Source organism: Calidris pugnax, unplaced genomic scaffold, assembly GCF_001431845.1.
Source record: "Calidris pugnax isolate Ruff unplaced genomic scaffold, ASM143184v1 scaffold4, whole genome shotgun sequence".
Taxonomy (NCBI): Eukaryota; Metazoa; Chordata; class Aves; order Charadriiformes; family Scolopacidae; genus Calidris; species Calidris pugnax.
This window is the reverse complement of record NW_015090781.1, coordinates 850,727-868,311: the sequence shown is the minus strand read 5'-3', so window position 1 is coordinate 868,311 and position 17,585 is coordinate 850,727. Positions and strand designations below refer to the sequence as shown.

Genomic DNA, 17,585 nt, shown 5'->3' with positions numbered 1-17,585 from the left:
CAGCCATTTACTATTAGTTCACTGTGTCTTCTCTTCAGCTTTCTCAGCATCTGCAATTAGGTGTCTCAGGGCTGCCTTTAGTATGTAATTTATCTATACCTCTTGGTGCTTTAATATTGAGTTTTAACTGATCAGTATTGATGTGTCTGTTTCAGTCGATTTTTGGAATGAAGTCTGAAGTAAAAGCAAAACAGTCCCATTTGCACTCTGATCTTTTTATAATTCTGATTATTAGATGGAATGGCTGATCAAAAGTCTTTTCTGTCACTAATTTCCATCACTAGTTTCTATTGTGCCTTGTATACTATGACAGCATTTACAGCTGAAAGAAGAGTTTCACACCTCATAAGGGTGAATGAATGACAATTGCTCACTAGACACCATTTTACTGGCCTTGTAGTTGTAGACAGCAGTTTGTAATAGTCAAAGTCCTGCGTGTATTCATTTTCCTGTAGATATTCCTGCCATTTCTCAATATCATCATTATTTGAACCCCTTCTAGGACATAAAATCGAACCTACTTTTTTAAAATGTTACATACAATTGTGCTGCTTTGTGTGAAAAAAATAACTTTGTTTTCTGCGTGCTGTCTTCCCCAGAGGATTACTCAGGGGAGGTTGACAGATCAATAAGGTTTAATTATCATCAAAACGCAGACAAGATAAATTTATTATATATCTCTAATGAAATCAGTTTTCAATATACAAAACTCTTAAGAAAACTCTTTAAAAGGATTTTCTACATTGGCAACAATGCATTGTGATACTCAAAAGTTTTACCACTTATTTAGAGTCCAAGATTAGGAAAGAGATGATGAAAAAAAATGAATATTTTTTAAGGGGAATTAGCTTTAAGATGTTGATGGTTCTTGCTTCTTTTGCAGGCAAAATAGCTGTATTCCAGTAGGACATATGGCATTTGCTTTTATACTGATGTTCAAATGTAGTGATTAGTTGATCATTGCATTTACCATATTAAAAGCTTATTCTTTAGTACACTGAATGATGCCACCTCAAGTAAAATTGTTTTTGTTTGTTGCTACATAAATATGTACCTTCACTGCATTTCCTTTCTCACAACTTTAACTTTTCAGAGCTTTTTTCTTTCATAAATACCCAAGATATTTATTTCTTCAAATAACTTTACTGTCACTACAATATTAGTTGCTGTAACAGTTTCCTTAATGCACAGAATTGAACAAATGAATACATAAAATTATTCAAAGTGTACTATTGGTATACCAAAATCTGATTATATCAACGAAAGCTTGAAATAAATATTTTATCCTTTTCAACAGAGTATTTCTATTTAAATTGTTCAGTATTTACATTACTACTCTAGTAATATGAACCAATATTGTTCTTAACATTTCCAGTAAGTAATAGTCTACCACAGGAGGTTCAATCTGTAAAAGAATTAATGGGGAGGTGATACAAATAAAAATATGGGAGAAAAGATGGTGTTTGGAGATTCAGTGGCAGTTCTGAGCTAACAGACCTTTAAGGAATTATTTGAAATTTGTAAATTCAGTATATACTGAATCTATAGTCATGCACACTTAAATTTTTTTTAAAAATCAAGACATGGCCTCAAGAACATAGGTCCATCACACTTAAAAAGCTGCCAGCTCAAAAGACAAAGTTCTTTTCCTCTTTTGTTCCACTTGTGGTTGAGGGAAGAGTAGCAATGAGACAGCCTAAGAATATCTCTGTGGCAAGTAACTCCACCTCTGACTTTGAATTTTGGTGAACTGGAAAGGAAGGAGAGGGCTTGTGTGTGGATCAAGTGGTGACTGAGCAGTTTTAATTGAGGTACACACAAGCAAGTACTTGAAGAGACTTATATTTGCCATCTTGTTCATATGTTATTTGTTCATTTTGGTGGTCTTTTCTATATATGTTGTAAGCTGCTTTATTTTGCGTTTAATTTATGTGTCTAATTTGTAGTACTTGTTTGCAGAACCATAGTGCCACAAGCAGCTGTGGCTTTCAGTGAACCTCTGACGTTCCATTTAATTCAGATCACCTAAAGACACTGTTTTTTGTAATGGGCTCCTTTTCCTTTCCATCTGTCACACCTGCACATTTAGCTCTCCTGTTATTTCTTACGTGTGAGATCCAGTAATTTAGAATGGAAGTTTGATATGGTTAATTTTACATAGGTATTAATAGTTTTTCATTACATTTTTATGAAGAATTGGGTCAGTAGGCACTGGCACGTCTGAAAGGAATGTATGGATCTTTACTCTGCTGTTAGTACAGCAGAGTAATTGATATAGGTATTTAAATTGGATATAGGATTTAAATTGATATAGGTAGCAGAGGATTTGCAACTATGTGTGAAGGTCACTTGGGTCAGAGGAGGTGTATGGGTCAGAGGAGGTGTATCAACTGGGAATTATATTTGAATATAGGAGCCAGTGAGTTGATATTTTGGGTGTATTCTCATGGCTTTTGTTTCTTTGAGAGGCTCAAATGGCTCAAATATGCCATTTAGAGACCTTTAAGGCAATTCGGTATTTTGTACTTAATAGCCTGGTAAAATACACGCGTAAAGCTCCTGTTATCAGAAGGAACAGATATGGCTAACACCTGAAATATGTAACATTCTGTGTATTTTTTTCCGACTTTTTTTTAATTAGGATATGTCTACTTGTACAAAAAAGGTTAATTTCTGTCTTGCAAAGTGTATGCAGATGAGGAAAGAGCAGTCTGATGTTATTGTAAATTAATGAACTATATCTACATAAAAAGTTCATCATCTTATTTTCCTGCTCTTGAGATGACAGGACATATTAGAATGAAGTCTCAGTGTTTCACACATGCCTAACAATATCAAATCATTCTGCTTTCTCTATAGGATTTTAAGACCGTGCTGTCTTTCCCCCAGTACCCAGGGGAATTTCTGCACCCTGTGGTATATGCATGTACCGCAGTTATGTTGTTGTGCCTGTTTGCTTCCATTATCACCTACATTGTCCATCACAGGTAAGAATTCAGTTTTAAGCACTTGTGTTAAGAGGTCAGGATAATGCTCACGTAGTTCAGCTTTTCTAACCCTCTCTGAAAAGATAAATTTAAATGGTCTGAATCACTGTTGGATAGTACTATCAGCAATGTGATTTACACCAGAGAAATTAAAAAAAGGGTATGTCATGTCAACCTTTCTCAGACTGTTCCCAAGCTGTATCTTTCCTGAGATGTATGTATAAATGTATAAAAAGCTACTCACTGTTCCTAAGATTTCTAATTTGACAATTCAATATAAAACCATGTGCACTATCAAATTCTGTCTGGCAAATTCCAGTCAAAGAGCAGCACATTGCACAGCCAGACTGGTGGTATTGGCTTCTATGAGCAAGTTTGGTTGAGAGACTTGGTAACTATTGTTGGATAAAATAACTTTCTTTGACTTCTAAATCTTCTTGGGCTTAGAAAACTCGTGTTTTCCTTTCTATGAAAGATTTATATAAATGCCATTTTAAAGAAATACTTCTGTTAAAGACCATTAGCAATTTAAAAGAGTAGGAATGTATTGTACTGTAGAAGCTGCTAAATATTAATCAAGGGAACTTAATGCAATGACTTCTGATCTTCAGCTTCCATTTAATCCTTTAGAGATGACTTGTTAGTGTTATGCATATCTGAAGCTATGCAAGAAGCCTTTTGCTGGTACTACTCTGCTTTAAGTGCTTGATTTGATGGAGGAAACTTTAAGTCAGTAGACCCTTGTCAATAGACTCTTTTTAAAATTTTTACCATTGATTTTACCTTTTCACCATTGCTTCCAATGCTGGATAAATCAGATTCTGTCTTATAGATTTATTTCTGTGTAGGTATTCAAAAATCAGAGAATTTAATTCTATAATGTTAGGCATTTTTTCAGAAGCGCTATTTTCATAATAGATATGTTATTTTTTAATTTTAAAATTTAATTTACATTTTTTTTCAACAGCACAATCCGTATAAGTAGAAAAGGATGGCACATGCTTCTCAACTTTTGTTTCCATACTGCTCTTACGTTTGCTGTTTTTGCTGGTGGAATCAATCGCATTAAATATCCAATTATATGTCAAGCTGTAAGTATCTGCCTTAGTAATTCTTACTAAGAGAATGAAAACCTAAAGCTGTATCTTTTAACATAGTACTGATATTTCTCTTTCTTTTCATATTTTGTTCCTAGATCTTAAGTTCTTCAGAATAAGTCATCATTATAAGCATGTCTTTTACAGGCTAGCACTGGGAATGTTCAGTGTTCGATTGTCACCTGAGTTTCTGTGGAACTTCATTAACTTCTTAGATTTCTTTATTTAAAAAAAAAAAAAAAAGATCCCTGAAAACCATATTTGACTGTTCTGCAGGATAGTTGAAAATGATGTTTCCCAAATATTTCTGATCTTTAGATTGAATGTGTGGAACTGAAGTTACTACAGCTCTTTTATAATATATATACCATTTTCCTTAGAGCGGTCCTGGCTTCATTAGGTGATCCCTATGTAGATGTATTTGAGCAGCTTAAAGTTTATAGTATGATTATGTCTTTTAATCACAACTCAAGCTAAGGAGAGAAAGCAGACTGGTACTCTTGTGATTTACAGACCCCTGTTTGTGCTGCTGGACTATTTTACATCTCTTCACAGAATCACAGAATCACATGGGGTTGGAAGGGACCTCTGGAGATCATCCAGTCCAACCCCCTGCCAGAGCAGGTCCACCCAGAGCAGATTGCACAGGAATGTGTCCAGGCAGGTTTTGAATGTCTCCAGAGAAGGAGACTCCACCACCTCTCTGGGCAGCCTATTCAGTGCTCTGCCACCCTCAAAGTAAAGAAGTTCCTCCTCATGGTTAGATGGAACTTCTTATGTTCCAGTTTGTGCCCATTTCGTCTTGTCCTGTCCCTGGGCACCACTGAAAAAAGACCAGCCCCATCCTCTTAACACCTACCCTTTAATATTTATAGGTGTTGATCAGATCCCCCCTCAGTCTTCTCTTCTCCAGACTAAAAAGACCCAAGTCCCTCAGCCTCTCCTCCTAAGAGAGATGCTCCAGGCCCCTCATCATCTTTGTAGCCCTCTGCTGTACCCTCTCCAGCAGTTCCCTGTCCTTCTTCAACTGGGAAGCCCAGAACTGGACCCAGTGCTCCAGATGGGGCCTCCCCAGGGCAGAGCAGAGGGGCAGGATGACCTCCCTCAACCGGCTGGTCATACTCATCCTGATGCACCCCAGTATACCATTGGCCTTCCTGGCCACAAGGGCCCATTGCTGGCTCATGGGCATCCTGTTGTCCACCAGGACTCCCAGGTCTTTTTCCACAGAGCTGCTCTCCAGTAGGTCAGCCCCCAACCTGTATTGGTGCATGGGATTATTTCTTCCTAAGTGCAGCACCTACACTTGCCTGTATTGAATTTCATCACGTTCCTCTCTGCCCAATTCTCCAGCCTGTCCAGGTCTCACTGTATGGCCTCACAGCCTTCTGCTGTGTCTCTTGCTTCATCCTTCCCAGGGGTATATTGCTGTGAGATGCAGAGAGGGCATGGCTGCAGCTGCTCTGAATATAGAGCCTGAGTCTGTACAGTGTGTAAAGAGAGTAATTTCAGTCATCTTCCGTAACATTTGATGAGGGCTTTTTGCAATTTGTTTGTCTCAAATATTTCTTCCTCTCAGATTTTGTAGAAGTGCTCCAGATCTCATGGCCGTTGTTTGTATTTACCTGTAGCAAAGAACTCTCCTAAGCCAACGTTCCCCCAGATATTTTGCCTGCCACTGGTCTGGTTCTTCTGATTGCCTTAAATGGGTATAAACAACAAGAGTTCCCAGGTCTGGTTCTTCTGATTGCCTTAAATGGGTATAAACAACAAGAGTTCCCAGCCAACAGCACAGTCACTGCAAAACTTGCATAACTAGTGTAGGAATTATCACTCTAATTTTCAGTTTGATGCTTTGGAAGCCTTTTGTGTATACTTGTGCATGACCATCAATAAACAGAGCATATAGAGTTATAAGCACCTGTACAGTTCTACACGCAAAGTCTACCTATGTACCTTACGTGGTATTCATTTAAATGGCAGTTGTCCGCTGGATTATTCTGAGATAACTCTCTCACAATAGCTAGTGTACTGTGTCATAATTAATCTGTGAGTTCTCACAAATTGAAATATCATTTACCATTGTCTTTATCTGCCATTTGCAAGCGAGGGTAGCAGATTAGTTTCTAGGGCAGCTATGGCCGCGTAATTACATGATCGCAAATGACCATCTGTTGTTATAATCATTCCCTGGTTACTTACTTTGCAGATTGCATGCTAACAATGCAGTATTAACAGCAATAATGAAAAATTGATAGAGATAAATGAGCTATTAATAATCTGTTATGAGGTATCTTCATAAAATGCATTATCAGTGACGGCTGTTTCTTGCTTTGGTATAGGGCTAGATCCTGAGATGCTATGAAACATGCACACTGAGGGAAACTGAATGGATCCATTCAGATATACCTTGTCATCAGTTTCATAGAGTTCTTTATTTACCTTGGCACCATGCTACACCAACAGACAATATCATCCACAGTTAAAATTTACAAAAGATATGAGACAAACAAAACACACGCAGTCCTTTGTTTCCTAGTAGAAATTGTCTGATGCAATTAGGTAGGGTTAATGGATGCAACAGTTTTCTAAGACAAACTCCTGTAGCTGGTAACACAGACTGAACAAATGCTCACTCTTAGAATATTGCACCCCATCACAAACCCTTTCTTGCCTACTGACAGCAACATTTTTCAAACTTCTTTGAGTCCCAGTGCCTGTCCCTTCCCTGAGACAGCCCTGAGAGGATTATTGTGTGAATTAATACTCAGGGTACCAAAGCTAGGAGGTAGGGAGGTCAGACCTAGAAGCTTGTGTATTTGAACATTTCCCATAGCGTAAGTGGCCGTGGGGTGCACAGACTCCTTTTCTCCTCTGTATGGAATATAGCAATTCTTTAAATCACTCCGCCAAATGAAAGTTATATTTATGTAGTTGTTAGGGGCTTGTGTGTCCTTCAAGTCTAAATTTTCCCTCTTTCTCCATTTTCTTTTCTGTTTTTTTTTTTCAGTTCTGGAAAAAATTATATTAGAATTATATATAGAGTATATTTATGAAAATATTACTGTTTCAAGCAACACTAGAATATTAGTTATAGTCCATGTGTAACACCATCCATATTGCTATACCACAGGTATCTTTCCATCTGCTACAATTCAAAACACAGCTTCACCCTGCAGCAGTGTAATTTGCACTTTCTGTTTCCTGAGTGCATAGGGCAAGATTCCAAGTGCAAGCATTTTCTGTCCTAATAACTGAAATGTGGTGTAAAAGACAGAGAACCTCCACCATTCTTATTGTAATCTCCATAGAACTTTCACACAAATTTCACTGCAACATCCTTACCCAAGTGAAATAATAGACTGAGTTAATTTTTGTCCTTCATAATTAACAAAAAAAGGTAGTTCTAAAATAACTTCAGTTGGATCACCTTCTCCCTCTAAATGAGGTGTCCCAGGCTAATTTTACGCAGCAGGAATTAATGCTAAGGAAATGGACCCATTTTATGTGATAGATAGCAGGAAGAACCTTCATATCCCCTTGAAGGCAAAATAATTGCATGCAATAATGAGTTTTCAGAGACAGTAAAATCTAAATATCAAAAATATTTAATATATTTAATAATATCTAAAAATCTAAAACTCCCTTTTAAACCTGCATACCTATTTCAGAGATGTTTTTGTATAGACAGTCTCACTTGTGTACATGCTACACAGTCTTTATGTTTCATAAAGAAAACAGATGTTAGAATGCTGGTCTGGAAGAGCTGATTGCTTCTTCACAGGTTTCCTGTTTGAATGAGGTTATATTTACAGACTGTTCATATTACCCACAAATCTGACTCTGGGTGTCACTAAAGCTGGCTGTTCACGTAGAATCTGGAGTCTTGAGTTTATGGCAAAATCTTTCATTCAAGGCAAAGGTTGTGTTAGGAACAGCAGAATGGGATTACGCAGAGTCAATACGCTAGCCAGAAGGCTGCTTCAGCCAGCCAGGGCTGATGGAGTCAGTGATGATGCAGTCGGCCTCTTCCCAGAGTCAGGGTCTCACATTACTTTTCTTCAAAGGGCAGAAGAGGCTTATTCCTTTCACGTAGGGAATGAGTTGGAAGGAGACACAACTGTAGCTGAATCACTCCCCATATATAGGAGGCACTGATTCTGTACGCTCAGCTTGAAAGATTTGAGTTTCATGGCCCCTACTTTCCAGGAGAGCATGATAGCCATGAGGCTGTGGATGCTAGGGGATTAAATCATCAGTTCAACATGTTGAAGCACGAAGAATAGGCTTAGGGGCACAAGATTCAGGAGACAGAAAAGTCAGGGAGTGAGACAGTCATAATTTTTTATCCTAGTCATCAGTTACTGAATGTCATGATCACTTCCATCATATCCCCAACAACTTTCTATGTGTTTTATCAAATAAAAGCTTCCATGTAAAATTTGTCAAGGCTCAGATCTTCCTCCTTCCCAATGACTGTCATATGTGAAACTGGTTGTGAATTCCTTTCTGTAGGGCAGTAAATCTTCAGCAAGAAAGGTGAAGCAGCCATACTAGCCAGTAGCCCAGGAGTTACCATGTTACCATTGGAAGTCTAAAATTTGGATTTGAATCCTGTTAAACTAAGGGGGTTCTAGAGCTCTGTGCTACATCTCAGGCAGGAGCTGTAGATACAAAAATATTATAGAAAGAAGAGGAGAAGATCAGTTCTTTCTGCCCTAGCTATGTGGGTTTTTTTAAAGAATGGGTTTTAAGTTAATGTGTTGTGATTGAGTTTACCAGTTAGGGTGTCTCGAGAGAAGACTGCTATTTAAGAGCTTTTGAGTAGTCTTTGGTGAGAAAGGTGCTGCATTGTACAGCTCTGCAGAGACAAGAGCAGAGCTAGTCACATGCACAAGACTTTAGGTGGCTGGAATCTTATACGATTACAACTGAAAAAAAAGAAATTAAAATAAAAACTACGGGAAAACAAATAAATTTTAGTGCAATTCAAAGCTGATTAAGAGAGCTTCGTGTGCCAGAACACTTTGCACAAATATGTGTTCTGGCCATTACCATGGTAAGTCCATGATGTGGAACTTAATTTAGCTCTAAGGTACTGAAATTTGTTGAAGGAGCACATAGAGGCAGCATCTTCCTACTGTAGAGAAGAGTAACCCTTTATTCAGTAGGCTGGTGCTTTTTCCCCAATAGAAGAATTCTAAGAGCAAAGGAGATGGAAAAAATGAGTCCAAGGAAACAAGACAATTTTCACCATATAACTGTGGTTATTAAATAGCTTTAGGGGCAGTGCTGGCTTCAATGAATATGACCTGACAAATTCTTTCTGACTCATTTGGCCTGACAGTTGAAAACCTTCTTAAAAATAAGGGTCATCATGTCAATATATTCAATCATAATCCTTTGTTCTATACAGAAATCTTGAGCCTTCCCATACAATTTTGTGTGAAATATAAAAGTTCCACTTACACTGAAAATAGTTTTAAGTGAACACCTTGGTATTTAATTGATATCTAATTATTGGCCTCTTAAGCTTCAAAGAGGCACAAATCCAGTAACAAGATATACATAGGTAAACTTGTATCTTGGACCTTTAATGCATAAACCTAAGGTTTACATTTGCTAACAGAGTGAAGTGAGAGTTTACTGAACAAAACTATCTTTCTCCTGTTCCCCTTTCTCTTGAGCCTTGTCTTCCCCTTCCATGTCATGAGCTGGTGTCTCATATATTTCTAGCATAGGACTCAGATGCCTTGCTAGCTTAGGAGAAGCAGAATGAGGTGATCCTGCTGAAAGGGACAAAAGAGCATAGAGCCATGGCCCCTTAATGCAACAGTGAGGAAAATGCATCTCTGAGGCATGATTGCTGCCAGCATGGAGATATGGAGGCGAAGGGAGAGGCAGAGAGAAAAGCCCACCACTTTGAAAGACTGAATTTCCAAGATGAAGTGTAACAAGCATTTCTTTACTAATTATTACTAGTGGATGAATAAGAGCAAAAATTCTATTCCAGAAAGCATATTTTGTGATGGAATAAGAAATAAAATCATCACCACACAGAGAAAAGGGTACCCTTTCCTTTGGAATTGAATATAACCACTCAGTGCACTGTTCCAAATTCCACATTTGTGTTGTGTCATATATGTTTCATCTCCAGATTGTCACCATTGTCCTTCAAAACTTTCAGTCACCAGGAGGTCCTGTATCATCAGGATATATCTTCTTTTCCTTTAAGCAAGAAATGCACATAGATATTTTTTTTTGAGAGAGAGAAAGATGCATATTATTTAAAATTTAGTACAGAAGATGGTAACATTTCTGTCTCTTGTCCATGTTTGTTCAATTTGTCTGTAAGCTGCTGAATTATGAGCATACTGTGAAGAAAAGTAATGTGACTAAGGTGTGGCAGAGCAATGATTTCGGTTCAGATGCCTCCTTAAAAGTCCGATAAATTGTTTTCTTACTATTTTTAGGAATCTTACTCACTTATGTGGCTGATCGTTTCTGATCATGGGCGTGTATCTTGTTAAAATTTCACATTCAGGTACTTTGTCACATGAAATTAATCCCTGCTCTTCATATTCTTATGGACTCTTTGGCATACTTGTATAGAGTAATGACCAAATATATACTTGCAGTACAATGCCAAGAAGAGAAGGAAGCTATGAACCAAATCTCTAGAGTTTTTCCAGTTCTTTCTCATGGTTTCTGCCTCCTTTTTCTCCCTCTTTCTCCTGCCTCCTGTCCTAGTCTTTCACTCCCCCTCCAGCTCATAACCACATTCACTGCATCCCTACAGAAGTGGTGTAGGCTGCACATGAGCTGAGTGCAGACAGGACTGGCCACTGAAATGGCAATGGCTGCTCTTGATGGTACAAAGTTCTCTCCTTCTCTTGTTTCTGCTACTTTTACCTCAAGCGACAACTACTATGAAGGCTTTATACTCCCTTGTCTAATGTGTCAGACAAGTCCCATTGAAAATTACAAAAGGTTTCCTGTTGGTATTTACTGCTATCTTCAAGTTTTGTACTATATTACTAAATATAAACAAAATTAATGGATTTTTTTTTTTCTTCACCCATCAATTATTTTGTTTTAAATTGAGCAAAAATGAACACTGGTTCAAATAAATCATTATAATAGATTTGTGTTAGATTTATTCAGCAATTCTCTATATTCCTTAAACATTTATATGCTTTCCAATTATAGCAACATTTTACTTGTCACTGCGAAATGTCAGGTTATGGCTTCAAAGGTAACCTTATTTTGTATAATCAGATGGAGACTTGGCTGATGTAATAAAGCATGGAGATTGGATAAAATACCAATTACTGTTTCTATAGTAATGCATAACAATTACTAACATAGCAAAGATACCAGTATTCTAGAGGTGTTCATACTTTTATTTTACTTTCAGTCATAAACACACCAGTTTCTTGAAGACAAAATGATATAACGCTATTGAGAGTTTCTATTTCCTTTTAAGGAAGGACGCCAAGATGCCAAATTATCTAATTTTAAAACTTGTATGACCAAGTTTATAAGTTCCTTAAAATACATCTGAAAGTAATCTGGTTTTAGGCAAATAACATTGATCCCATTAAAAGAAGTCAACCTTGGCTACATGCAGCTGAGAGGGAACTACAACAGGGTATTCCTGAAAAATGAAAGGAAATTATAGCATAATAGCAAGCAAAAATGCTGACTTCTCATTAAATTTAAAAATTTCAAACTGAATTTTAAAAAATTGCATTGTTATAAGCTAACAAAGCTTGCCTTACAAGCTGAGCTTTGCATCACTTTAAATCCAGGTGTAAAAAGTTGTCATTAACCAGGTTCTTACAAAACAAATGTCTTTACAGTCTTTGTTTCATAAAATACCACCTGGTATCACAGATATTATCTATGATAGATTAAATACAAATTCCTTCTGGTTTTTAAAGTGTTTTCCCTGATTAGAAATAACCAGAGAGAAAGAAAAAGATTATGCACTTACTTACAAATCCAGTTTAAAAAATCTATTTGCTTGTACATTTATGCAGTTTTACTGTTATGCTACATTTCTGTTGTTTTACTGATACAATGACTAAACTTGTTAAACTGTCCCCGTCCCCTCTTTTTTTAGGTTGGTATAGTGCTACATTATTCTACGCTCTCTACTATGCTATGGATTGGAGTAACTGCCAGGAATATTTATAAACAAGTCACAAAAAAACCTCAGCCATGCCAAAACAGTGACCAACCTTCTTATCCAAAACAACCGCTGCTCAGGTATGGAATATTAGCTATACTTTTTATTTTAATCTGTTCTTAAACCATATAAATTTTAAACAAAATTTTATTTCTGTATTCTTTACTTTTTAAAGACTATAAATAGGATCCATGAAGAACCGAGTCACTTAGGTGTATATAAAAATCTAAATATTTTTTTCTATGCTAATAGTTAACTCTGCTCAGGAGATAGAAATATGCAGAACTGGTACTGCCTAAGTTGGGGTACCCTTATCTGAACAGGAACAATTCAAATGCTCCTGTTGGTTTCTTATGGAGGAGAAAACCTGGATTGTTTCTGGGTTAAGGCATTTTTAATCATCAGAAACTACGCTATAATGACTCTCCTTTTACCCTTATCTATTTTGCTGTAAATCTTGCCCACACTTTTATTGATTGCCTCGTAGCCTGATAGCAACCTTCCTCATTCCACATCAGAGATCTAATGCTATTACAGAAGGGACTGTCTCTCCCTACAAATCATGGAAAAATCTGAATGTCAACTTAGACCAAAGACTTCAGTTTTGTAGTGAAGGACAGGATATACAAGTTTCCCTTTTTATGGCTTTGCTTTGAAAAATCCTGATTCGTGTATTCTTTTAAACAGACTTTCCCTATTTATTTTCAACAAAAATATTTATTTAGCAGCATTTATAGACGGCTGTGAGGCTGTCACAACTTGTTAGAAGTCTATAGGAAGATGGACTGTGTTTTGCTATCTGACTCTGCTGAGTGGTATCTTTATTAACAAGATTAGTTTTCTGCTTTTTAAAACTTTTTCTTTCTAGAAATGAAATTGATTTAAATTCACATAAAATTTTATAGTGAAGAGAAGAGCCATACTGAACATTAGTTTTGTTAGGTGCAAGCAAGAGGACCTACTTTCACCTAGAGTGCCTGACTTCGCTATTCCATGATTTACCATGCCGTTCTTCACAGATGAAAATTTCACTCTTTCAGTTACTAGCTCATGGCAAAATGAATAATTGCCAATTTTCAAATGTAGTAGCATGACTATTAAGGTAGAAAATTGTTTCAGGTTACGTAGGCCCAGCATAGTTAAAATTCAAATCTTGTTTGAGTTGGAAAACAATAGAGAATCATATCACAGAAAAGAATATACTAGTTGGAATCTTTGTTGTGCCAGTCATGTTAAGGTTCTCACACAGTGAAAATAAATAGTAAATATTTTAAGTTTAGTAATAGAAATTATAAACCTCCTTTTATATGTAAGAGAGCATAATTGTTTAATAGCTGGGTAAAATTATTCTAAGTTATTTTCTCACTCAGGGCACTAGAGACACAGGCACTGAAATGTCTAATATGATTTCATAATGGTTAGTACTAGATTCAAAGTAGTAAAAATCAATTTCATTTCATGTAGAAAATGGGCGTAGTATATGGAAAATTAAAAATCGCTTTAAGCAAGGAAATGCCAAACTCATAATTAGTAATTGTTTTTCTTTTAGAAGGATAATGTTCATTTTTATGAGCATTTTAAATTTCCTGGGTTTAATAAAATTAAAATCAGAATTATTCTGTATCATAATATTTCCATAAAATCCATTTAAGATGCTTATATTTCAATGTAGTCATTTGTAAGGAATGTTTTAACTAGACACTATTCTTGTATCTGTAAGCTGGTGCCAGGCTTTATAGATATTGTGCCTCAGGTACATAAGAAGTGACATCGCAGTTTCTCCAGGTCTGGGTTTGGAGTGTTTATTTTTTGTCTCCAGCAATTTTGTTAATTTTGATGCCAGTAGATAGCTAAACCATATAAAGTTTATTCAAATGGAGTTAAGCTCTTTTAAGTTAGGTTTTTTTACATGAAAGGGCCATCAGTGCTAGGAAGCTTATAATACAGTCTGCAAAACACGTTGAAACCAGAGGTAGTTTGTCAGTAGCCCCTGTCTGTGTACATAGTTTGACTTGGGTTCGGGTTTTGTTGAACACAAATATGTGAATGCATTTGGCAAGAACTGTATTGCTGTTCTCCTTCATTCTTTTCTTGTACTGGATGTGTGTTATAGACTGGGTTTCCAGTTCACATATGAGAGTTTTTGTATTCCTTGTATAATGAGACTTGCTAAATGAGACATAAGGCTATCTTTTGTGAGTCAGTAAACGGGGACTACTGCAAAAAATCAATATATAAATATACCGCATATTTTTCAAGGAACTTCATGCACTCTAAAAAGTAGCTGAAATAGAGAAAATAAATACCAAAATATCTAAAAGGAGACCTAACCTGTTAGTGGAAAAGGAAGTTTGTTTGTAACAGTCGCCCCAGTTTCTCTGCCTGCTATTTGCATATTCATTTGCAGAAGTAAGACAAATGAGGTACAGTTAATCTTTTCCTCCTAGTTTTCCTTGAGCCATAGCAAGATGTACCCTGTTATGTAAAATTGTGGTTCTCTATTAGTAGTCTCCGTTTCTAGATACAGTGATCAAGCTTCAAATCTTTTTGCAGTGTAATTTTACGAAACTTGTTCTTCATGGTGATGTGATTTTAAATATTGCCTCCTTATACATGATATATTTTATTATATATATTATACATGATATATATATTATTTGTTAATTGTAGAGCTAAAGCTCTTGGGGCCTATCACATTGATGACTGGAACCAACTGTAACAATTCTGGTATTTTCCACTAAATGTGCCTGGATGCTAATGAGGTGCATCAAATGAATGCATCATTGACTTTTGTGTATTGAAATGCTGAACCCTAGCACTTCAAAAGATAATGAAATTACTTCCCGTTAAATATAGTCTCTGTTATTCTCAATAGAAATAAATAATTCTATCTGTTCATCCTCTGTGGACATTTATTAAACCTGCCAGAGTTTTGGCTTCTGACTGACCTGAAGTCAGATTTTGCCAGCAAAGACAAAAGGGGCATGCAAGATACAGCTATTAGTTGCAACGTACAAACATCTCAACAGCGCAAGCTGAGGCACAGGTAGAATTAGTTTTTATACCTGATATGTGCATGCATTTTTCACTTGATGCTGTGTGCACATACAGATTAGGCAGGAGTACAGACCAAGCAGAAAATATTTCTGAAAGGTATTCTGTTAAAATCATTCCTTTCCAGAAAGAGAGAAAAAAAATTGGCTACTATTACTTTTAATAAGATACCCGCTGAGCACTATTACACTATAAACATTTAAAATAAAAAATAAATAAGCCGCCAGTTGGGCCAGAAACTGGTGTTAAGGAGACAGATAATTAAGTTACCTTTTATCTCAGGGTTAGGTAGAAATATGTCTCCTAATTTCCTTCATCCTTTTATTCAATGAACATCTTACGAGGTAACTAATATTGGCAAACCTTCAGATTACAAAGAGTCCAATATCCTACATCTGTGATGATAAAACATCCAATGTACGTAAAGAAGGTTGCAGAATAAACTGCAAAATCAATAACAGGTGATGTCACTGTCTCTGCTGAACTTCATCTTGTTTATTTTGTAATGTATCTTGATAAGCTTTCCTAAAAGTTCTTAATAAAGATGTGGGGCTTCTAGGAAAAGTATCTCATCCATTGCCTTAGAAAAATCATGTATCTAGCTGTAATAGCAATTTAGGAATGTGTTGCGTGTCCTTCCCTTTGTACTCAAAGTACTAGGCTTAGTTCTATGACTATTAAAAATGAACAAAGAGAATTTTGGGAAGATCGTCACTCAGACAAATTACATCAGTTTTCAGCAGCACACTCAGAACACGTGCAGTCAATACCACCGTCTTCAATTCCATTCTTTTACTGTTTTTATTGATAATTTTAAAAGTAAACTATCATTTTTAGAATGAGAAAGCTGATTGCATAGTTCATATATTTTGAAATGTCTTAACTGATGTTTAGAAATTGTCCTTTAACTTCCACACAGAGCAGGTCTAGAAAGAGTAGGTGAGAAATTCAGGGGTTCCTTTGAACTGCAATATCTGCTACTGGATGTGCATGTCCATATACGTGTGTGTCTGCTGTTGGGTGTGAGTTTGCATACGGGCAGGTATCTGCACATCATCCATACATTTACAGAGTAGTGAGTGATGTCTGGGAAGTAGCAACAAGGATCTTCCCTGTGGGCTGTGTTGATAGTGTGGCGATGACTAACAGCCCACGCCCTGATCACATGCATTGGCAAGACTCTGTAGGCTCCACACCATCCTCCCCCTCTCCTGTGAAGGTGGCAGCAGCTCTTCACAGTCATTCCCTCGCTTACTATTTCTCTCAGCTACCCAATCGTTCATCAGTAGTATCCAGCTAAACAATAGCAAACTATCTTTGTGACATTGAATTTTGTTAAATTCTTTCACTGAAAAAAGGAGAAACTGTGCTAAACTTTCATATCCAGGAAAACTCTCTCCTCTCTGAACATGAGCCAGCAGTGTGCCCAGGTGGCCAAGAAGGCCAACAGCATCCTGGCCTGTATCAGGAACAGCGTGGCGAGTAGGGCCCGACAGGTGATTGTCCCCCTGTACTGGGCACTGGTGAGGCCTCACCTTGAGGGCTGTGTCCAGTTTTGGGCCCCCTACCATAAAAAAGACATTGAGGTGCTGGAGCGGGTCCAGAGAAGGGCGACAAAGATGGTGAGGGGTCTGGAGAATAAGTCTGATGAGGAGAGGCTGAGGGAGCTGGGGTTATTCAGCCTGGAGAAGAGGAGGCTGAGGGGAGACCTTCTTGCTCTCTACAACTCCCTGAAAGGAGGGTGTAGAGAGGTGGGGGTCGGTCTCTTTTCTCAAGTCACAGGCGACAGGACAAGAGGAAATGGCCTCAAGTTGCGCCAGGGGAGGTTCAGGCTGGATATTAGGAAAAATTTTTTCACTGAAAGGGTTCTCAGCCATTGGAATGGGCTGCCCAGGGAGGTGGTTGAGGCCCCATCCCTGGAGGTGTTCAAAAGCCGGGTTGATGTAGTGCTGGGAGGTCTGGTTTAGTGATGATGCTCCTTGTTTGTTGTGCGGGTGTCTATTTTTGTCAGTTCGGTTGACGGTTGGACAAGATGATCTTTAAGGTCCCTTCCAACCTAGAAGATTCTGTGATTCTGTGATTCAGTTTGTGTAGATAAAACCTGTGATGAGCATCTTACCTGGAAGTGAGATTTTACATACCTGCGTGATACAACAGGGATCCTAGCATCTGCTTGGTGCTCTTCTCACAATGTTAGCGCTGCTTGTCTCAGGATGAACATAGAGATGGTTGATCTGAATTCTGACAAGCTGGAAA

General features: G+C 37.3%; 1 protein-coding gene across 2 annotated transcripts in view; it reads left to right on the top strand.

Annotated features, from left to right (window-relative positions):
• Positions 1-17,585, top strand: part of ADGRA1 (adhesion G protein-coupled receptor A1) — a 286,732-nt gene that overhangs the window by 202,830 nt on the left and 66,317 nt on the right. For both annotated transcript variants that reach the window (XM_014959599.1, XM_014959605.1), the window contains 3 exons: positions 2,860-2,987; positions 3,955-4,078; positions 12,210-12,355. In XM_014959599.1, coding sequence (XP_014815085.1) covers positions 2,860-2,987; positions 3,955-4,078; positions 12,210-12,355 — 398 coding nt within the window. The remainder of the gene's footprint in view (positions 1-2,859; positions 2,988-3,954; positions 4,079-12,209; positions 12,356-17,585) is intronic.